General features: G+C 46.1%; 1 protein-coding gene across 1 annotated transcript in view; it reads right to left on the reverse strand.

Annotated features, from left to right (window-relative positions):
- KCNQ3 (potassium voltage-gated channel subfamily Q member 3) overlaps positions 1–19,735 on the reverse strand; it is a 196,966-nt gene extending 177,231 nt beyond the window's left edge. The window contains exon 1 of the mRNA XM_059471185.1: positions 19,404–19,735. Within this exon, the coding sequence (XP_059327168.1) occupies positions 19,404–19,735 (332 nt within the window). The remainder of the gene's footprint in view (positions 1–19,403) is intronic.
- Between the last annotated feature and the right edge of the window lie 4,319 nt (positions 19,736–24,054).

A 24,054-nucleotide genomic window follows, 5' to 3' on the forward strand; every position in this document is an offset into this window, starting at 1 on the left:
CCAGAGACACAAAAACAGGGTTTGCTTTCCAGACTTGCCAGAAACAAAGCCAACCTCAGCCTGTCTGCATAAATCAACAATAAAAACATGCATGAGCACTTGCCAGCCGAAGGATCACAACCCACCTTGAGGTTTGTGCATCAGATTTAGCCCATATATCTCCAAAATGCAGCAGCAGCTGCCATGAAAGGTTACAGCTCAACAGCTCAGGGTGGCCCAGAAAAGGGAGAAAACCTCAGTGTTATATGAGTCTCTGTTTTTGATTGCCTCCCTAAATCGTCTGCATTTCCATCAGAGATGGGTCACTGCAGGAAGGGCAGAGCCGAGACAGTTCACAGGTGGGAGCAGAGGATGCACATTGGCTGCAATTTTAAACCCTCCAGTCTCTCAGTGCCAATAGGACAAGGAAAATGAGAAGGAACCACAGATTTCAGGTTAAGTGAATCAAATAGATCTACCTAATGTACCAGGAGCTTGCATATGAATCTGAGTGAGACATGACTGAAAAACATGGCTTGAGAATAAATGGATGGGACCTCCAGAAACACAAACCCAACCACCCCCAGCAAAGAGGAGGATTAATCAAAATATCCCCCCCCATCACAAGCTGTGTGTGAGCAGCTAGCTGCATATGAGGGCAGCTGGGAGACTGACCATGTGTGACACACCAGCCATAGAACAATGCATGTTCTTGAATTAATGTCATCAAATATTCACTCCTGTCTCTTCAGCACTGTGAGCAAAACAGTTCCCAAGTCCCAAAGTCAGTAGCTCCATCCATGGTGAGCTGAATTGGTACAAAAGAAGCTGAATTAGCCCTGAAACATGCCAGCCTTTAGTTGGTTTGTCTTCTCCCCCTGCGAGTTAAAATAGCAGGATTATCAGCAGTTTGTGCAACTTGCAAGTGTCCACAACTTGCACTCTCACTGAGCCCCACCTCAGGAACAGTGACAAAGCAGAGGAACCTTCAGAAAGTCATTTAAGCTGTGGCATAGGGGAAGACACTGCCAATGAGGATGCCAGCCTTGCAGATATATTTTGAACATCATCTAAATGCCAGTTAGAGGGGACAGTCTCTCAAGTGATTCCTGACCTTTAACTCCCAATGTCTTCCCAAAACAACCATGAAGGGTTTATCCCCAATTATCAAAGAGCATTTATTAATATTGAACCATTGCTGGTTCTGGAGTGACACCACTCTCCACCAGAGATGCCATCTTCTCCTCTTCACTGGCCCATATTTTTCAGGCTGCCCTTTTCACTCTCTGTCCCTTGAGCAAGGAAGGAGCAGCCTGTGGGAGCCAGAAAATCCAGCACTCTGCTCCTTCCAGCCTTCCCTTGCAGGACGTTTTTCTCTGTGCCATACATGAAAAACATTAATATTTTAACTAACTAAACACTAATTATTGCAGTAAGCACAACTGCTTTCTTGTTAAATTATACTTGCCCCAGCTGGTAATCACAGTCATTTTCTGTGTCCTGTTATGAACAAATTTGGCCCCAGCTTGGGACAAGGATCCTCTTTGCTTTGTCTGGGCAGTGCAGAGCCCAAGGGATGTCTGGGCAGGGTGAGCAGCATCTCTGAGGAGGGCAGGGGTGTTCACACCTCATCAGGAGGAGGCTGGAGATTTCATGGAAGCACTGTGGTGGGACCTAAAGGTGGTGGAAGAAGCCTGGGATACCCTGGGAGTACAGAATATCTGTAAGGATGCACAGCCCAGCCCAAAGGGTTTTCATCTCTGCTTGTCCCTGAAGGTGCTTCTATAATATATATAAATACACTACAAATAATTTCTGAGTTAGTAAAAACAGCACTTGCTACATCCAAACAGGGATAGGGGCTGCAGTGACTGTGTGGTACTACACTATTACAAACACATATACACAGGTATGTCAGACATAACCTGTGCCACCACATTCACCTCCTATTCAATTTCACTTATCACATGACTGCACACTGCTAATAATGTCTTTATTGCCACTAAAAATTATTTGGGAGCTTAAAAAGGGTGCCATGACATGAAGATTAATCTCAGACTAAAACCCTAATTTTACGGTAGATTTGCTGACTCATAGAGAGACCAGTGACTTTGCCTCATCTTAAAATTACAAAAAATATAAAAAAACCCCAACAAACAATGACCACTCTGCAGGTGGTCAAATTTTATAAAAGCAATAACAGAAAATTACAAAAGATCTTGCACCCTGATAGCCCTGTTGCAAGGTAGGGCATTTTATGAAACACAGAAGTAAAGAAACTGAAATTTATTGAAGAGAAGTGTTGTCAGGCCATGAGAACAGCTGAAATCATCACCTCATTATGTGCTTCTCCCAGTCCTGAGAAATCTCAGGTTTGAGAATGAAGTTCAGTGTTGAGAATGAAATAGAGGAGCCACCAGCCTGAAAATGTTCGAAAATACATAGATGTAGCACCTCATGATATGGTTTAGGGGGCATGGTGGTATTCAATGAATGGTGACTGTGAAGGTCTTTTCCAATCTTAACGACTGATTCTAAGCTATTCCTCTTTTATCTGACATTTACCATGCCTGGAAGATGCAGCTGCTTTGGTGTCTCTCTTTATTCTTCACACTTTCTCCAGGCTTGGGGCTGACTCATGAGCTTGCAGGGCAGAGAGGGAGGTTCCCTGTTCCAGGACAGCCCAAATTGCCACAAGCACACTCTCTCTGCTAGGATCAGCTCTGAGGGCTCAGCTCTGCACTGGAATAACCAACAAAGCCTCAATCTCCTGCTCGTGGGGTGTCAGGACAGAGCTCACAGCCCTGTGCCGCCAGGAGCAGAGGACAACCATGACACGTGCAAGGACAATGGAGCCACCCTGAAATGAAATCACAGCCCTGGCTCTCTGCAGAGCAGGAACAGTGCAAACGGCAAACAGCACAGAGCTGGATTCCTCCACTACCTGGGCAAGGCTCCTCACTGCTCACCAGGTCTTGGGCTTGCTCCCAGCACACCCAGAGCACACAGAGTCTCCTGCAGACCAACAGCAACATCAGGCTGCACACTGCAAACACTTTGGGATTAGACAAAAATGGGGATTTTGCCTGAAACAGTCCCAAAAGCACCAGGTGGGCAATTCAGCTGTTTTCTCTGTATAAGCAGCATGTTCATTAAGTGCTTCTAACATGCTGACCTACAAGAGTAGCCTTATTTTCCTCCTCCTTCTCTTCTTCATGTCACAATGAGGTTATTCCTCTTGCCTCTCATTTTTGCCAGTTTGTTTCCAACATCTCCCTTGCCTCCTTCTGCAGCTCAGCTGCTGTTTTGTCACCATCACTGGAACTGCTTTCAGAGCTGCTGGATTCTTCCCTGAGCTATTGCTGTCTTCTGTCTTACCTCACTCTGAAAAACATGAGCTTTATTGCTTATTTTTCCCTCTGCCTTTTTTTTTTTTTTTACCCAAGTGGGCTGAAAATCATTATTTTCTCCCTCTGGACAAGGCAGACATCAGACAGGTCCATCTGTTCTCCTTAGAGGATCAGCAGCAAAGAGACTGCATGGACATCTAAAACTTACATCCCACTCTTCAAGAGGGCTGACAGCTGAAGAAATCACCATATTGCAATTGCTTTTTAAAATAACTGAAGAGATACAGCTAGGTGTTTGTGTTCTGTATACAATAACATTGACTTAGAGCCTTTCCAATAACAAAAAAAATAAAACCAAAACACCACATTCTGGCAATCATTTTTTGGCCATCAGTGTAGGGACTACATTGACCAGAAAGACCAACAACAATTTCTGAGCCCAGTCCTGCAAACCTGATAATGAGTTAAATGAGAATTACCTTCTGAATGCTCATGGAACCAGGGGGACATCAGCAGAGGTCACCATAAGGTGAGCCTAAATGGCATCACAAAAAGATTTAGGAACAAGACTGAATAAGAATTCAGCACTGCAGAAAGTTGGTTATCTTGGTTCATGCATTCACATGCTTTGAGAAGGGTGTTTCAGATTTTAGACTGCATGGGATTTTAGCATTTGGCAAAGTCATCTCAAGGCCAAAAAGGCTGGCTTGTTTTATCCTCGTGTCCAGAGTACTTCACAAAGTTATTTTATTATCCCCACAAGGCCTTCAACAACGTGATATGGATGAGATTCACCTCAGGGTTTGCAATGTAGATTTCTACACCTAAGCCATGTGTTGAAGCTCCTCTTACAGTCAAGGGATCCCTATTTAGTTGGCACAATCAGGGTGGGGTAAATCACTGTCTCCTTCACTTCAGGATGAGCTCAAGATCAGCAATGCTCCTGCAGCCATGGTTTATATCAGCATCTGAGGAGATTGAAATGGCACATTTAGACATTTACAGGGAAAACATGTACATTTCATCCTAAGCATCCCACCACAATTACTGTAGCTGCTACTACTTCTGTTATGTTACATTATGATCTTAACAGTACAATTAAGATACAAGTAAATCTCCTTTTCCTGAGTTAATTCATTGCTCATTTGCTTATCTGTTGCTAAATTAAAAAAAAAAAAAAGAAACCTAAAAAAACAACAAGAAAACAACAACACCCAAACCTATCGTATTCCTGGCTATACCTTGCAGTCCTGCTTAATCACCAGCCAAGAATATACAAAATCATTGATTTAGCCCATATTTTGCAGCTAAGATACAGTCTACAGCTGTCTTCTAGAAAATTCTGCAAGTTTGGTTTAAAAATGACAAGTGGAAAATTGATAATTTCTTGCACTAATTCTTTCAGCAGATTTCTGATATGCTATTAGGCCTTATGTATAGCCTGAATTTATTTTGCATCACCTTCCAATCATGCTTTATCATCATTTATGCAATTAAAAAGCCCTCTAGGTAAAACAGAAACTCCATCTTCATAGCCTGGAAAAAACACTGATGGAAATCTCAGATTAAGGCTAATAAACACATTATCTACTTCAAGTTGCTGGGAAATTAACTCATGGTAGAGTAAGTGAAAACAAGCATTGCCAATGAAGACAGATTTCCATCTGCTCAAAATCCCTTTTACTTCACTCCTCCTAATGATGTTTTCTGTTAGAGTTACTGTTTCCAGAAAACTATAAGGTATTATTCTATAACAGCAGATTTTCCCTATGGTGTCCAAAGAAACGTTGCTTTGGAGGTGATTATGTCCTTCTTTGGTCCCTGGGAGGAATGTTCTTTCTCATCCCATTTGCTGGGGAATGTGGTGACTCAGGCATTCAGCCCTGGCTCAATTGCTACAGAAAGTTGCTGTCCATTTATTGCCACACCAAGAGCTCCCATCTTTAATTTCTTGGTCATCAACCCCAGCAGCAAATGGAGCTGCAAACCAGGACATGGTGTTATCATCCTGACTCTGGGAGCAGCAGCTGCAGCTGGGATATCAGCTGTGCATGAATAACTGCAGGTCATGGATTAGGCTGAGCTCCTAAATCACTTCCTCCCACCTCTGGGACCAGGGACAGACATTAGTCCCACTTGTATCCTTTCTGGGAAGATAAATGGGTGTCCACCTCCACTTCTTATTCCCTCTTCCTTGGGAGAACAGCTGAGTCACCCCAAGGAAGCTGTTACCTCCACAGGTCATCAATAAATCACTTTTCCCCAACACCATCACCACCCCTGGGCAAAGAGTGATCAGGAACTGTGACTCACAGGCGTGTGGGCCTGGATCCCAACAGCTCTGTGAGCTTCTCCTACAAGGATTTGTTTGTGTAGGGACTCAAAAAGCCTTGCTCAAAGTCACAGGGGGCCCACTGGAAGGACCTCACCCCTGGATGCCATATTCCCATCACAAGGTGATTCAGAGATCATCTTGTACCTAACCTACCTTGCTCCACATGGATAAAGGAATTCTTGATGAGTCCTGACTCTGGGGGAATAAATGCTCAGTTTTAATCCTGACACTGGTGAACTCAATGTCAAAATCCAAAAAGTTAAAAAAGAGGGGTAGAAATGATAAAAAAGTAAATACAGCTATGCATGAGTAAGAGATAACTTGACATGTCATCTCCATCACCCTGCTGTCAGCACTTAGGTCGAGGGATTTTAAGTCAAACTCAACTCTGCTCTCCCAGTCAGGTAATGTAGGAAAGGCAGAGATGGAGGATCCAGTGATTGGTGCTGTTCTTCAGTAGTGAGGTGCTGAATGCCACCAAGGAAAAAAGGGAAGACAGAATTGAGTGAGGGACAGGGATAAAGAGATGGGAAAGTGAGAAGGAGCTGTAGAGTTGAGACTGAATGATTCTTCTGAATGATGAAAAAATGGTGGAAATAGCAAATGACAACATCTGTTAAAAAAAAAAAAAAGTCATTGGGAAAGACTTCCTATCTTCAATGAACTCTACTGGTTAATGAAAACTATACCTAGCATTTCCCAGTGTCAGTACCCCAAACACAGACAATACTGGTTTGGGCTAGCCTAGAGACACACAACTTCCTCTGTAGCTAAATATGAACACTCCTTCCTCTGCAGTGGCCTCACCTGCCCAGCATCTCTGTCTAGATGTTACATCTCACTTCTGTCCATGCACACTGAGGATTAAATGGAGTGGGGAGGAAGAAAACTCTCCATGATTCTGGGCCCAGAAGTCTGCACACTATGTGAAACACATTAAACAATATATTCTGCAAAGAGCAACCAAATTTATTGTTCCCCACAATATAATGGAGTTCAAATCTTGGACATGTACAAAACTCAACTGGAAACAGCCCCAAGCAACCTTGTTTGAGTTTGAAGTTAACCTTGCTCAGTGAACTGGAGAGGAGACCTCTAAAACATTCCATTTTAAATGGTTCTGTGGTTGCAGTTGTCAAGTTCCTCCTACAGCCCCAATATCAGACATGATCTACACCAAGAAATGTGCAGAAACACAGCCCTTTGCTTATCTGCACTGGATCTGTCACCCAATGAACTGGATTTATGAGAGAGGAGAAATTCTCTCTCATCTTTGAGGAGCAAGGAGGGAACGAAAGCCTCCATGTTTGGATAAACCAGCTCCCAGCATGAAGGAAACAGGCTGTGAGCACCAGGGTGTGAATTCTGGCAGCTCTGGGATGGGTTGGTGCTCACGTGGTACTCTGCCAGGGGATCTCCATCTCTCCTATCTACCTCACTCCTCAAGCTGTCTTACACTACTGGGAGGACAAGTGTGGTGTGTGCAAGACCTTGATCCTGGCCTCTGGTACTAGCAGAATATCCATAAAGATAAAAAGATTTTGTACTGGGTCCAGAACAAGCCTATGGTGCAGCAGCCAAATCCAATTGTTCCTCTGATTGTAATAGATTTACTCTACATTTGCACTGACATGACTAAAAGCAGTTGCTGGCTCAGTATTTCTGCAAAAACAAGCAAAACACAAACTAGCAGCTGTTCAAGGAACACATCACTACCCAAATACACTTCTTTATGTCAGGGCATCTGCATGCATTCAGATCTCATACAGTTTTCCAGTGATTTTCAACATTAGGTTCAATTATGCTGGTGTCCTGCTTCAGCTGGTGTATGAAAGTGAGCATGCCCATGAAAATACTGAGTGGTGCTTGCACATTTGCAAAGTCTCCAATTTTATACAGAAAACTGTAGCCCACAAATAAAAAACTGTATGGGCCCACAAATGACCCTCATGATCCCTCTCATTCACACCAGGTCTTTCAAACTGACCTTCCACACTTGTTACAGGCTTTAAAAGGACAGTGTTCAAGCCACCCTCAAAATGTTTTTTGATCCCTAAAAGGCCCCTAGAAAACAGTGATGCCTGTTCATTGATTTTGGGAGGTAATTTTAGGTGATGTAGTCAAGAGGACCAATGCAAATGGACTGAAATTCAGGAAAAGAAAGAAGGAGGACTGATTCTGGCAAACTCCCAGCACAGCAGCTCCTGTGCCCAGGTAAATACAAGAGACAAAGGGAAAACCCAGTCAATCACAGCCTTAGATGTACAACAGGTACTGGGTTTGAATATGACCTCAAGATCAACTGCAATTACCATAAGAAATCAAAAGCAAATTTATGTGAGAGCTCAGGGAGACAAAGCCCAAGGCAAAACAGAGAACAAAAGGTAGGTGGAAAGTTAAACTCAATAATCTCAACTAGAGAAAGACCTTAAAACTACTGAAATATTATTTTCTTTGGCATCATGTCAGAGATGACTGTAGGCTTGTCATGGCCTGGTATAATAAGTAGTAACATATATAAAGCTCTTGAGGAGAGACAATTAGAACTGATATAGTATAGATATAACTAGAATTTATATAATAAAAGTCTATGTAATAATAAAAATCATATTCCTCTTGCCTTTACAGGTACAATCATTTGTCTGAACATGGTTTTTACTGCAGACATTTACCAAAGCTCAGTTCCTGCTATAGACAAGGGAGAGCTGCTCAGTGGAGCTGAAGCTGTGATTAATCTGCACGTAGAGCAGACCCTCACATCTGGTTGAATGAATTCCACCCTAAAATCTACTGTTTGCATTGACTAAATCTCCACTGACTATAAAGAGAAGCTAAATACCTACTGGACACACAGAACTGTACATTAACATATTTACATTTAGCTTTGATCCTTGCTCCTCAGATCAGGTAGAAAGTTTCCCATTCCTCAGGTGTTTTCAGTGCAAATCCCTAAATTTAAATTAGTCCCATGAGGTCTCCTTTGCAGTCAGGGAAGAGTTTCAGGCACTGCAAGACGTGATTAATCTCACCCATTTTCAAATTGTCTTTAGAATGCGATCAATTGCACTCCAGAAATTTCCATTTCTTGTTTTTCTTCAGCAGCTATGAAAGAATTCTAGACAGGTACCTCAGATAATGTGCTAGATGGATGGATCCCACTGTGGAAAGACTGACACTCAAGCCCTGAGGAAGAGCAGGGAAATGCAGTTTGTGGAAGGAATTTAACACTGAAGAGATCAGTGGATTTGACACTGTACTATGTGATAGCTCCATATTGTGAGAGCAGGAATTGTCATGAGCCTCTGCCAGATCCCATCTCTGCACCCAGGACCTGACAAGGTAATGGAGCAACATCTACAATAATGAGTGAGATACAACCAGGACAACTACCCAAATAGCAGCATCCACACAGCTAGGAATATCTTCACATTTTACACCAGAAGTTTGTTAATGAATGATCAGTGGGCTCTTCCTCCTGGATTTCTACCACAAAAATGTATTTTTTTGTTAATATGACAAGATGTGGGGGTGAAGTGCTGAAACCTCCATGGGAGTTTGAGCAGCACAAGCAGCATTGAAACAGAAGAGGCAAAAGCCATGGCAAAGTCCCATGAACAGGAAGGAGAAAAGATGCAGAATGTAAAATATGGTACTGAACACACCTAGGGTGAAACCTGTATTGTTTCAGTGGGGTAGGGTTTATTAGGCCTTTGTCTAAGTGAAAGGTCTTATCCCAGGGGTAATGGTTTGAAACTAAGAGCATCAACTTAGACTAAATATAAGGAAGAATTTTTTTTAAATGAGAGTGATAAAACACTGGCATGGGTTATAGATGCCCCATCCCCAGAAACATTCAAGGCCAGGTTGGATGGAGCTTTGAGCAACCTGCTGAAACTGAAGGTGCACCTGACCACAGCAGCAAGGTTTAAAGGTCTCTTCCAACTTCAATTATTCTATCCCAAAAGTGGCTTTTTGCATGGATCCAGGAGGAAAACCTCAAAGTGTTAAGATCTCACATATAAGAACTATGTCTGTTCTATTAACCCAAGGATGCTCATCCCAGTTCTGTGTCCCTGAGGCCAGTGGGCACGAGCAGTGTCCACACCTCTGACCTCACCTCCAGAGCAGGGAGCCCCCCAGACTCCTCCTGGGAGCGGTGCCAGGTCTGTGGCAGCACCTGAGCTGTGCTCAGTCACTCAGTCACCAACAAATCCACCACCCAGCAGTGTCCTGCTGTCAGCCAGAGTGTCACTGCTTGGGAACACCCTGGCACAGCTCTGACAATCAGCCAAGACATGGCAATGACTGCTCTGGGCATGGGCAGAGCTGCTGCCACAGCTGCAGAGCAGGGCTGCACCTGGTGCAGGCACAGAAGGAGTCTGGGTGTGATCAGGGAGCCCCAGCTGTGTGCACTGAGATTCTCCCAGCACATCTCACAGGAGCAACAGTGCTGGCAAAGGTGGAAGAGCAAATTCCAGTTTGTGTAATTACCTTCCTAAACAAATTCCCCTGCAATTTCAACCAGCTGCTCTTGACATTCCCTCCTCAGGGTGTAATCCCTCCTCATAAACCCTCGGAGCCTGCATGGAGAGGCATGAGGGGAGCAAAGATAAGCAGAGCTGGTTCTGCACTGCTGACAACTCGTGGGCAGCTCCCCACCAGGAGCTCTGGGGGTTTCACTATCAGCCCCTCAGCAGCTGCATTGCTTCTCCTCCATCCCCACTGAAAGCTGAAAATTTTACACTCTGAATTTACAGTCAGTGGGGAATGTCCTGTAAAGAGTCCTCTGGTTTAAGATTAACATTTCTGTCATTGACCTAAAGTTAGGTATAGCCCAACTCTAATGGTTCCTATAAAACATAGAAGAGCTAGGCTAGGACCTGGATGGTTTGGGATATTTAAGCTTTCAGCATTGCTTTATCTCTACTCCAGTGGCACCAGGAACAATTAATTATTTTGCTGTTTGATACACACACCATGTCAAAAGCATGAAAAATCTGAGATGGAGAGATAACAATTAAAAGCACATCACAGAAATAAACAGATAAACATAGCCTGAAACTCAGGTTTGAACAAAAAGAAATGAGGAAATATTTGCAGTTTTGACACAGGTGCAATATCTCATAAAACTTTGGTTTCCTAATAAGTATTTAGTTTTATTAAGTATTAAGTATTAAGTATTTGGTTTAGTATTTAGTACTAAGTTTCTCCCAGTATTCAGATGACTGGGAGAAAGTATATGACACTAAAAACTGGATCCAGAGCTATAAATAAAACCCTAAAAAATTACATTGTATTAGTCAGGAAGCAGGGAATTTATTATTTAATAAAATGCTGAATTGTGTTTTTTAGTTCTGGCCATACTAACTGTTTCCTTAATGATCTAGAAAAAGAACTAAATTGAATGTTAGCAAAATTGTGAGGTGCTAATCTAGAAGGTGATCAAAACACTAGTGAGGACAGAATAAAGTAAATATAAAAGCACTTGAGATTTTTAAAAAAACACCACTGGAGAGTCAACATGACAATCACAAACTAACTCAGGCTGCCAAAGGAGTGCAAAGCACATCCATGCAGCTCTCAGCCACAGCTCTGGAAACACAGGGACAAGTGAGATCCAGGGATCCATGGAATGAAATAAAGTGTGGGAAGTCAAAGGAAGTAAAAGAGAACAGCAACCCAGAGAGGATGAGGATTCCTCCTCTGTCACTGCCATACAATGGATCTCTGCAGCTCCATGCGCCAGCAACTGAGGAAAATCGAAGCAGGAAAGGCTTTGGCAAGATTGATCACGAGGGAGAGGGAGTCAGAGCAAAAGCCATCTCAAGAGACACCAGAGGTGCCTCATGTCAGGGTCTCAGCATCTCTCCACAGAGAGATTTAGCAGAGAGATTGGTGTAATAGTGGTGTAATATTTAGAGTTATTACAGCTTCCCTTCTGCATGGTTTGCACCACTGAGGAGGACAAGGTGGTGTCCTGGTGACTACAGCCAGAGGTGGTTATTGAGTTGTGGGAAGGCTGAAGTTGGGGGATGGATCCTGTGAAGAACTTCAGCTCAGGATGATCCCACCAGGCCTGAGCAGAACAGTGAGCCGGCTGTACAGAGGAAGATGATGGTACCTCATGCTGCTTTCCACCAAATCCCAGTCACAATCTTCTGCTCTGGATTCTGCTCTGCCCAGTGTCACCTTGGACAGATTCCTCCTGACTTCAGAGGGACCTTTCATTTGCTCCAAGTTAAACACACATTTATGCAATGTGCTCACTTAAGACTGGGAAAGGCAATTTACAGATTTCCAGCCTGGAAATTCTCCAAAAGTGCCTTTTTCCAAGTAGGTTACCAAAACCTAAATATCCCAGGGCATGTCCCTCTCTCCACAGAAAATGCTAAGTTTCCCAGCTACCATCCTAAGACACTTAACAGATCTCGTGGAGCTTATTCCCTGCAAAGCTATTAATATTTAAGTTATCCCATTTAATACAGGATCTGCCAGAAGCAATAGCAGATGCATGGCTCCATTCTTCCTGTAAAGTTTCATGCACAAGAGAGTATGGCATTCTTAAGTAAAAAAGGGACTATAATGTTATTAAACACAAGAATAAACATTATTATTTATTGATATCATGCAAGGCTGATCATGGTAGCACCCAGCCACCTGGCTGTGTCTAAGGTCACCAGTCATTTATGTTTGTAAACAACATATAAATTATCTTAATGCTCACTTGATCAATTTTGATCAGAAAGTTTCTTCCAGCTATTAAATCAAATTCCTCAAGTTCAGACCTTGTTTAGAATATGCATTGTCCTTGAATATGCCATTGTCTGACCTTCCACATGCACCTCAATGCCACAAAGGACTTTTTGACAGTCAAGGGATACAGAATTATGCTCTACATACACGCACAGGTTTGCATGTTGGGTAAGCTATAAATAAAAATGATTCAATCAAGTGATATTTGAAGATGAGGGCTATCAAAAAAAAAAAGAAATGTGCGGGTTGAGTGGATTCTGAGGTGACCTTTGGGAGAAGTAGGAATGGCTGGGGCACCTTCATGTTCACCTGCACACGAAAGCACACTGATAGATGACTGGCATTATATGTATGTATTATTTTTTAATCCAGCTGTTAAGATGGATTGGTATTAAATTAGGCTTTAGTTACTATTTATTTCCATTAAATTTGTTTTGAGTGTTCCTACATTTTACAGCAAAATGAGCAAAACAAGCATAGAAAGCCTCTCCCTGCTCATTTTTGTACCATTTCCCGAATCTCTCTTTCAGATGAAAACAAGAAGTAAAGCTCAGGTGTCCTCTGCACCCAGCAGCTGTCCCAGACCCTGCTGTGCCCTCCCATGATCCATTGTTTGCAGCAAGGAACAAACAGAGGCTGGGAAGAGGCTGGGATGGCTTTTATGAGGAGTGATACCTCCGACCAGAGCCCAGGCTGGAGATACTGAGATAAATCTGGTCCTGGGCTTTCCCATTGACAGTGTCACCACAACTGCTGGGGTGGCACTGAGCTGCTACTGCTCCTCACACCAAGTCTCTCAAAAGAGAAGAAAAAACGTGATTTTCTGCCTGCTGCAGTGGCTATGCTGTATCATTGCTTGTCAAACTGATTAAATTTGGGACTGTTCAGTTTTATAGACCTAACACCAGGGACTGTGGCTTCTATTTGAGGGGCTATTCCTCAGCTGAGCTGGCAGAGTGAAAGCCCAGCTGCAGAGTGTTTGCTGGCACTGGCAGCGCTGCTTCCCCTGACATTCCAGGGATTCCCCTGCCCATCCAGAGGAGGCTGCTCTGAGCTGGGGAGTGAACTTGCAGCAGGGTGCTCAGGGACCTGCAGGGCCTGGGGGACACTGAGGCACACCCTGTGCACCAGGCAGCCCTGGAGCCATGGCAGCACAGAAACTTGGCAAGTGGCAGCGCAGTAATGGCACCATCGATTACAGGGCAAACCAATCCAACCTGGGGGCACCCACTGGGGAGTGGGCCTGGCTCTGAGCACTGATGCCCTTGCAGAAAGATTTGGGGCTGCAGGTGAACACTTATTCCCTTATTCCCACCAAAGGGCCTGGTCCATAATTTCAAAGGAAGTTTGGATGGTTAAACAAGCACTGGGCACCTGTGAGCTGCTGAGGGGACTCCAGAGCTGCAGCTGGGGATCACCAGCCACCCATTACCTCTTGGGCTGGCTGTTTTGTTCTCTGCCCCGAGATGCATAGGATGGTTCTGCGCAGCCCACGCTTTCGAAGAATGAGTCTGGACTCTTCACTTCTCGGTCTTCAGGTTGTTTATTAACTCTTATCTACCAAATTTTCTTTTTGCCCAGCCGAGGTCTGCAAAGCAAGGCAGCCACAAGGACTCTGACAGCCCCTGGGCAGTGTTGTCTTTTTATACTACAAACTATAATACATATACCATATTTAATCTTAATTCCCAATACCTATCACCTATGTTAGACAGAGCACCTCTACTCTAAACCAATCCCCAAGTGCCAACAGCACTGCAGAAAATGGAGAACAAGAAGAAGAAAGAAGGACTAGACACGCCCTGATTCCTCCATCTTGTTCCCATAACCCCTATACCAAAAATCCTAAAATCTACATTTTCACCCTGTGAATACTCTATTATTACACTATTCAAACCTGTGTGGCTTTGACATCCCCACATCAGGCTGGCAATTCGTTGGAAGGGTCAAAATCAAGCCATGGTGTTCCGGGCAGCATGCCAGGGTGTCTGAGCCCCCCGACGGGATTCTCAACAACTCTGGACATCCAAAGGGATGTGCTGAGTTCCCACAACTACCCAGGCACTGCTTTCCCCAGGCTGTGCTACCCCTTGTCCTTCCCCCAGCAAATCCCAGCTTTGTTCTGTCGTGCCAGTTGATGCCAGCAGCTGAGCTACAGCCACATCCCCAGGGCACTCACAGTCCCAGGGCAGCTCCTCAAGCCTCGGTGGAGCTGCAGGAGCAGAGGTGTGTGGTGAGGTCTCCAATGACTAAGACTTCATTAGTTTTTACAAAGTATACTGCAGAATATTTATCCATGCATTATGATGAATTAGCATCAATAATTAAAGCAGAACTCATATTGGCACACACATAAGCAAAGGGCACTTGCTAATGGACCAGGCTGGCTCTGCTGCCCAAGGGACTCACTCAGATACAAGTCCACGCCAAAAAAGCCAAGAAAGGATTCATATTGTCCCTCTTTTTACCCCCAACCTTCTCCCATCTCCCTCCAGATGGCTCACAGAGGGAGAGCACATCTTATGGAGCATCTCCTGAAGGGCAAAGAGGAAAATAATGGAAAGCCTCCAGACCTTCACCCTGCTCCCCAATCCCATGACACTCTTTCCTGCAAGCAGCCCACCTACAGTCAGTCAGGCAAGAGGTGCTTCCCAGAAATGCTGATTTGATAGATCTCATGACTCTGCCTCCTCTTCTTATTCCAGGTATTAGGCAGAACTGAGAGAAGACTGCATGGCAAACAGAGAAGGGCTCTCTAATGTTCCCCATGGCTTCCCCCTCACATCAGCAGGGACATCGTGGGGATCTACACCAGCAGAGTGCAGGTGATGCTGCACACTTCCCCAAAAGCAATATCTAATCCCAAACCTTTATCTAGTCTTTTTTTCCGTGAAAGTAAAGGCTGTAGTTGTCTCAGAAGATGATATGAAAATGAGAATATCTCCTAATTACCTCTCCTTCATCCTCTCTTTAAGTCAGGTTAAAAATTTTCCACAAATTGCAATTCCAAACAATCTGTATTATGCTACCTTTCTGTACTCTGTCCTTTATCCACCAAATATTTTGTGCTTACAGCTAAAAACAACACTGGAAAACTAAAAAATCTTACTTGTTTCAATTTTTCATTCTACTCATTAATGCTTCTGTGCATAAATAAAGCATTTGGATGGTTTGTGGAGGCGGACAGGTCTTGAGTCTGTCTCCCTGACCACAGCACACATCCCACGAGGCACAACTGCAGGGGTTTCCTACAAAATATTGCACTGCCTAACACAAAGGAAAATACAGAACATCATGGGAACATCAGCTGTACCTACATGAGCTCAGAAAAGAACAGGGATAGGCTGTAGCCTGACCTGCAACCCCCAAGAGACATTTCCAAATTAAATATCTCAGAATCTCAGGTTATTTTATTTTATACTGAAAATGTTCAGCTAGAGTTTAGCTTTACAGACATGAAATTTTTCATGGGGAAAAACATTTTTTTCTTACCAAGTAGGACCACTAAGACATTGCCATATTGCCAAGAACACCATGAACCCTGGTGACCCAGCAAAGGGGAACATCATGAGTGACAAAAGATTAATCTTTTGTCTAGTAGAGCTACTAGAGAGCAAATGTTTTCAGATGGGGAAGGAAACAGAGCTGGCTTCTTTAGGGACCAAATCCCCAAGGACAGGCTTGGATAAATTCACTTGTGCAGAACAAAGAAGAAGGAAGAATCACAAGGAAAGTATCTCACAACACTTTTTCTTAATTAATGCCAGTGAAAGCTGAATGCTAAAATTTCCATAAGGAATTACTCCCTTTCTCCACTGCACCTCTGTCCCTAGGGCTTGACAGGGCCTGATCCCATTTATGAGCTCTCCTTGAATGACTTCCTCAAACAGAATTATTCCAGAGCACCCAACGGCAACCAAAGCCTCCTTTATGTGCACATTCCAACAGTGAGATCCACAGGATCCTGGATCCTCGTTTATGTGCACATTCCAGTAGTGAGATCCACAAAGGATCCTCCTTTATGTGCACATTACAGCAGGGAGATCCACACAGGACCCTGGAGCCTCCTTTGTGTGCTCATTACAGCAGTGAGATCCACACAGGATCCGGACCCCTCTGCAGCCATATGTGCATCTCTGCATGATTTAACGAGATCCCATCAGTGCCACTCTTTCAAAAGTTGTGGCATGCAAAGTTTTCACCAAGAGCTTGTCACAGCCCCCTCCTGCCCCTCACACAACACCCTCAGCAAGGATGGAAAAGTTTCAACCCTCTTGCATCAGCAGCTACCTGCCTCCCAGACCCTGGGATACACACAATATTGGAGTGCTTTGCATCATCTCTTCCTTAAACACCTCTGAATGCTTGGATCTACAAGGAATTCATCACATCCAGCCATCCTCAAATCCCTTCTGGCCCTCAGCTGTTTATTCTCTAGTTATTTGTATTTGACAGCAACAATCTTACTGGTTAATTGTGGGTGCATGGCACTTACTGCAAAGTTACTCAGATGAGACAAATCATAATATGTCATTAAGATAACATAAATGGGACTTTCCTTGAAAATTAGAACAAGATCAAATTTATAGATTTTATGGGAAGACTGGCAATCTCTCACCTTCCCAAGGAAAAGTGTACACTGTTCTAGTGTGAAAAGAAGCACGGAGAGACTGCTGGGATGGAACTACACTGTGTCACAGCAGCACCTCCAAATGAGAGAGACTCCTTCAAAGAAGGAAAAAAGGTTAAAAGACAATCCATTTGAAGGCAAGATAAAGACTGTGGGTATCAACTGAGATGCTGCTTCCCCACAGTCCTGCTCTCAAGCAGGTCCTCCTCCTCCAGTGGCAGGAGCAAGCTCTGTCAGCCACATCCCAGCACACTCCTCCATCACTCCCACCAGATTCCTTTTGTAGGGTTGGATCCTACAGTGAGGTGAGACCCCACAGCTTCATCTGAGTTCAGAGGGAGCTGAGACTGAACAGAAACTCAGTGGGGCCAATTTAGACAGCAAGATCCTCTGGATGTCCTGGGGAGGGATGGAGTGTCTATGCTGGGCTGACAACTTGTGTGTTTTACTTCCTGTAAGGATAAAGACTTGTAGAAGTGTTTTGTTTTGTTTCATTTTCATTAATATTGAATTTGGCACCGATGGTTTTCACAAGACTGTTACTGACTTTTGTGAGTCAGACTGACATTTCAGTTTTGCAGGAGTGAGTAGTCATCAAAGAGAACTTGACCACTCAGTGTCAGGTCCACTCCTAAGAAGAATCAAACTTTACAAACGTCATGATTTTTTCCCCATTCTGTGATCCATATTGCATAAGCACCTTAAGGTCAACCACACATCTAAAGAGTTATCTAAAATGAATGCTCTAACTTGGAAATTCTTATAGCACTGCAAATAAATGTCAATTTTTTTATTATATTCAATTCAACTCAATTCAATGAATTCAATATTCAATTACAGTACTGTCAATTGTCTGAATCTCTCAGCTCACCTGAGCCTCTCCAGACACATCCACTGTCCTATTGCTTATATCCAGACATGAGCCCAGCTGTCACAGAGGGGTGCAAACTGCTTGGAATGCTCTGCTGCGAGCTAAAGCCTCACTGAGGGGTGTGGGCTGGCCAAGGCAGGATGAAAGGGGTGTCCCTCTGTCTAGCTGTCACTTTCTCCAGCAGGATTATGCAATACTGAACACAACAGCAAGCTCCAGACCTAAGAGCCTTCCCAGCAAAACACACTTCAAGTGCTGCCACTGCCTGCTTGCTAGCATGAGTTTTCCTGTGGCAAAAAGAGGTGAAAGAACCAAAAAAGTGTCACAGCATCCAGTTTCAGATTTTAAGCTGGAAAACAAGACCTGAGTCCCAAGATATACCTGATTAATAAACACTGAAAAGAGGGGAGCAGCAGTGAATAAGTGGTACATAAGCAGCACTCTGTAGTGATGGTTGCCTTCTAACTCTTGCTCAGGGCTAAAACACTGCGAACATAATAAAAACGTGCCTGAAGGTAAAATCACAGCCCTACACTCAAGTTGTTTATTTGCAGGTGCAAGGACTATGCCAATGATCAGTACTTCCCGAGAGCCAGGCTCACAACCCATGCAGCCTAGAGAGCTTTGTTTGTCTTTGGCAAATAAACCAATTTCAAAAATCACTGCTTAAATCCTCTGTCACACAGAGCTCTGCACACCTTCTAGTGCCAAAGAAAAACACTATCACCGGGATCACTGACAAACCCCTGGGTTCTCAAACACATTCACAACACTAAAACAAACATTTATTTTAATACGACTCTGCCAACTCCATTCCGTGATGTTGACAGAATGATCTTTTTGATATTCCTTACGACAACTTAAGGCAACAGAATTTTTAGGAATGCAAACCAGTTGTCATTCTCTTGACTTGTCACCTATGGGCCATAAAACGAGCTTATTTCCTCTCGGTTCACTTGTGGTCAGTGTAACTTTCTGGTTGACAGCGCTGCAATGCTCGGGTTTCATGCACTGCGGGGTGATGCTTATCGGACCGAAACCCGATGGTTTTCATTTGACGCTTTTAGCTACGGAAGGGATCGGTTCGCCCGCGGTCTGCAACAGCAGCTGAGCCTCACGCTCCGGGCTGAGCTGAACTGGCCGCGTTCCCTGGAGCACTTCGAGCCTTAAACCCGCCCGGAGCTTGGGTTTTTCTGGCATCCCTCCTCCGGTGCCTCAGACACACAGGCTCGGGAATGCCACTCCAAGGCAACGTGGAGGTACGGGCAAGTCAGAAACACAGAGTTACGAGCAGCTGCCCCTTTTGGAAAACCCGACGACATAAGAGCAATAAAGCCGCTCGGCAGCACACCCCGTAGCAGACCCTTGCTCCAGGCACCCGGAGCGCCTCACCCCGAGGATGATAAAGCAAAACGCTGCTGATAACCCCCCCGGGGCAGCCCCGGCCGCGCCCCCGGAGCCCCGCTCCGCGCCCCGCGTACTCACACGAAGGCGTGATAGAGCAGCGCCCAGCCGCGGGGTCGTTCCAGGGCGTCGTAGATCAAAGTTTGGATGCGGCGGTACCTGGCGTGGTTCCGCTTCACCGGGCGGCTCAGGGGGGTCTTCGCCAGCAGCCCCAGTCCCGGCGGGCTCCGCTTGCCGCCCTCCTCCTTCCCGCCGCCCTCCAGCAGCAGCGTCCCGTCGCGGTCGCCGCCGGTGCCCAGGGCCAGCGAGCCCTGCTCGGGGTCGCCGCCGGCCGCCGCTCGCCGCCCCGCCGCCGCCGCCGCCCCGCCGGCCGCGCTACCGCCCGCCGCGCCGCGCCGCGCCTTCAGCCCCATGGTCGGGCCCCGGAGGCGAGCTGCAGATCGGCGGCGACAGCCCCGGGAGCCCCAGGGCCATGATCCGAGCTCCCCGTCCCTCCCCCCAAAATGACTTCTCTATATATTTATATAGATATATTCATCTGTGAATGTATTTGTGTGTGTATATATATATATATGTATACATATATATATATATCTGGAGGGAGGGGGTAGAAGCGGTGGGCAGGGGAGGCGGTCACATCCCCGTCAGGTCACCCCCGCCGGCGGGCAGCGGGCGGGCAGGAGCGCGGCGCGCACCTGGGCCGGCGCGAGGGAGGGGAATCATCGCGGAGTTTATTTACCAGCCCGATGCCCGAGCCCCTTCTCCCCCCCCCCCACCCCGCCTCCTCTTCCTCCTCCTCCTCCTCCTCCTCCCAGCTCCTGCCTCCCCCCAGCCCTCACGTTAGGGAGTGGCCCATTGTATGCAGCCAGCAAATAGCCGGGCGCCCGCTCCCCGCTCCCCCAGCCCCGGCTGTCGAGTCATCCGCGGTGTGGGGGACACCGGCCCCGGCCCCCCGCCACGGCACTGCCCCCCTCCCCGTGTCCCCCCACCCCCCGGGTGCCGCCCCCCAGCAGCCGCCGCCGGCGCGGAGCGGGGAGATCCCGGCAGCCGGCGGAAGGGGAGACCCCGCTCGGCTCCCGGGGATCCCCCTGCAGCATCACAGCCCCCCTCCCCCGCTGCGGCTGCAGGGAGGGAGAGGAGGGGAGGGGAGGGCATTCCCGGCCCCCGGCGGGGGGCTGCTTCCACCGCCGAAGCAGGAAGGAGCGGAGGATGGGGATGAGGGATGCCGGGAGAGGCGGCGAGTGGGCGGCTGGAGGCGCTGGCGGCCGCTGCGGATCGCGCCGAGCCGAGCCGGAGCCTCCGCCCGCGGGCCGGGCTGGGGCAGCACGGCCGGGCTGCCCCGGTCCCACCGGGCAGCGCCTTGGAGCGCGGCTCTGTCACGGAGATGCCGCTCCCGTGCCCTCCCGGGAGGCTCTGCCGGGAGCGGCGCCGGTCCCAGCCCAGCTGAGACCCCGAGCCTGTGACCCCGGAGCTCTCCTCGCTCCGCTGTGCCGTGTGAACCTCCCCCGGTCCATCTTCGGACCTAAAACCGGGCGGGATGTGGTCAACAGCGCGGACCCTTTTCCTTTCCGTTTCTAGGCTGTAAGGAAGAAGGGAAGAGACAAGCTTTTGTGTGCCTTACACCTTTGGTGCCCTCGGATTTCTTCCACAACGCGCTAGAAACATCCCCTCTGAGCGCTCTGTCGTGTAAAAACCTGCCTTCAGGGCTGGGCGTTCTCATAGATACACCTTGGGAGGATAGAAGGGGTCTAAAAATAAAATAAAATGCAATAAAATTAAATAAATTATAAAATAATATGGACTATTAAATGGTATATAAAATAAAAAATAAAATTAATTTTAAAAATAAAATAAAATAAAATAAATTAAAATGCAAAGCCTTACAGGTTGCTGGTGGTTTTCATGGGAGGTTCTCCTCCTCCAGATGGGGGAGTTTTCCTGGTATCTCCTGTAGAGATGCCAAAACACCCAAGAGCCCTTCCAGACTCAGAAGCAGATTTGCCACCTACTCTATCTGCTCCTGTTCCATTCCTGAGGGATTTATGATTTGAGCAGTCCTTCCCCTGTTTCACACACCAGGAAGGACAGCAGATGCAAAGGGAGCTGCTGGAGGTGGTTTCTGGACCCAGCACAGGCCATACAAATTTCAACCAGACAATCCCAGGTCACTCAAAAACCACACTGTCATTGCAGAGCTGGGTGGAAGAAAGGCTGTTTTCCCTCCCATATTTCACCCTCTGAGGGTGTAAATTGAACAAATTCTGTGCCAAAGAAGACAAAAACACTTCTTCCTTCTGCTCTGCAAGCTCCAGTAGTAATGTGTCTCAGTCACCATCTGATTTTGAACCTTTGCCGCCCCAGGGATTTGTCTGGAAGGCGATGAGAGCAGAGTGGAACCTCATGCAATGCGTCCAGTGTCAGCAGCCAGGGTTGGGATGCTGAGCTCTCCTGGCATTATCAGCAGGAAGGAGCTGGCCTGGGCGCAGCTCACGTTCTGCTGCCTGTCTGCTAACATCTATCAGCATCATTTGAATGTCATTTATAGCTGAATTCCCAAGGAGGGCTGTGGGAGGCTAGGAAGTTTTGATAACTAGGCCATTTATCTCTCTCCAGCTCCTGTTCTAGCTCAGTACAATAGCGATTACACTTGCCCATGCCACAGGGGAGCCATAAGCATTAGCGAGGATGTATGGGGCACTGAGAATGAGTTCTTGCTGCAGATAACACCCTATGCCTTAACCTTCATCCCAGTGCTGCATTAGGAAGAGGTGGGAGGAGAAGGGGAGAGGAAAGACAATTTATAGCTAAGCAATTCATCACAGCTTTGAACCACAACAGTAATGTTCAAACCGAAATGGGGATGGTAAATAATTTTCATGGGGGGGGGAGGCAGTAAATTATTTTCACTTGCAAAGGCTTGCACCAATGTCAGATAGCAATAGGTGATTGATAGGAAGGAACACCGGCTTGTTTGGCTTTTATAACACTTACACCAGAGACACAACACTTTTCAATATCAGTTACATGGAGGGGTTTTTCAGTGGCAGGCTTCTGAGATATTTTCAAGCCTCAAATCACGCCCATACAAGCCACCACTTGAGACCCAACAGGAAAGAGCTTCCATTGCCTCTCTAAAATTAAAATCCCACAGCTCAGTGTCAGGAATTCTCCTCCTCCATATTCCATCTGGGATAACTGCTGCGCAGATGTAGCCGTGCTGGCTGAGCAGTGTAAAGCAAGGGAGGTTGGCTAAAGTCTTCTAAATCAATCCAAAGGCACACAGCAGTTTCAAAGGGATCTGAATCAGCCCCCAGCAGTGGTTTTGCAGTACCCCATTGATGGTACCACTGCTGGGGACCACATCCCTATTGCATACCTGCTGGCAAAGCTCCCACTGATGGTGGAGGGAATTTGGCCAGAGGGAGGGCTCAGGGCTGTGGTTTGGCTTAATGAGCAATTACACTCCATTACTGTTATTTATGAAGTGTTGCTGGCAGCACCCAGCGTGCTCAGGTTTGATATCCACCTCCTTGGCTGACACTGGAGATGTCTGTAATCAAAAACAAGTGCTTCTGCCGAGCTGGAGCTGGCAGCCAGGAGACTGTAACAGGCTCTGACAGGAACATGCAGAGGGACTCCAGATAAGCATCTCCCAGCAGGTTATGCTGACCCCCATCAAACAGAAAACTGGTTTACTCAAAGAGGTTATAGCCTAAAATCAGAGGAAAACAGGATTGTATCTGTTGGTCAAGATAATATGGCTTTATCTTGGCTTTTTCATAGGTCATCTGGATTCTTGTGAATGACAAACACAGGAGTGCTTGGTAAACATCACATTAACACACAGAGTGTATTCTGGTAGAACCATATAAACACTCAGCTGGACCATCCAGAAGGAAAGTGCAAGTGGAAAATCAGTTACTGTGCAAAAGACTGTAGGAGCAACATGGGCAAACACCTGCTCATGAGCTCCAGTGTCAGAGGAACAGAGCTTTGTTACTTGAAAAAGTGGTCAGGCTATCTAGGAACCAGGCGCAGAAAGCAACACTGTCAATACTGTGAGTGAAACTGTCATAAAATGTCATGTCCTGCTCTAGTAGGGCATGCTTTGAGAAGGGTGGAGAGCAGAACCACAGGGATAATTTCCTGGGATGAGAGAGTTGAAGCTTGAGAATCTCAAGCTTAAGGAGTCTTGTGTATGGAGCAAGACCCAGTGCATGGAGGGTGAAGCTGTATAACCATAGAAGAATGTGGGATCTCAGGTTCAGTGTAAGCACTGATGTTGATTTTTGTTGCCCTTTTCTGTCCTTCTTCTGGCTCCTCTATCTTATCAAGCAAAATTTTTGCAGTACTTCAAGGCTTCCAGTTTCTCATTTAGGGTGACAAGAACTAATCCTATTTTTAGCTGTCTCTAACACCAGCTTCCACTCAACCTTTGGTGTAAGCTCCATCAAGCATCCTCATGCTCTTTCCTTGGAAGCTCCAAAAGCTTTAAGGAGGACTCCATTCACACACAAACCTACCTTGCTTTTAATCATTTTGTTAAAACTCAGTACTTGGATGCCACAAAATCTACCAGTGTGACTGAGCATGGTCTGGAAGCCCCTACTGATGAATGCCAAGTGAGACACTGCAAGTACCGCCCTGAGAGCCCAGATTATTCAGGCAGCAGGAGCAACCTGGCTTTAAAAAGGACCTGAAGCCCATGTGGGCTGATTTGGGGGTTGCTAGC

The sequence above is a fragment of the Ammospiza nelsoni genome, chromosome 1 (genome assembly GCF_027579445.1).
Source record: "Ammospiza nelsoni isolate bAmmNel1 chromosome 1, bAmmNel1.pri, whole genome shotgun sequence".
Classification (NCBI taxonomy): Eukaryota; Metazoa; Chordata; class Aves; order Passeriformes; family Passerellidae; genus Ammospiza; species Ammospiza nelsoni.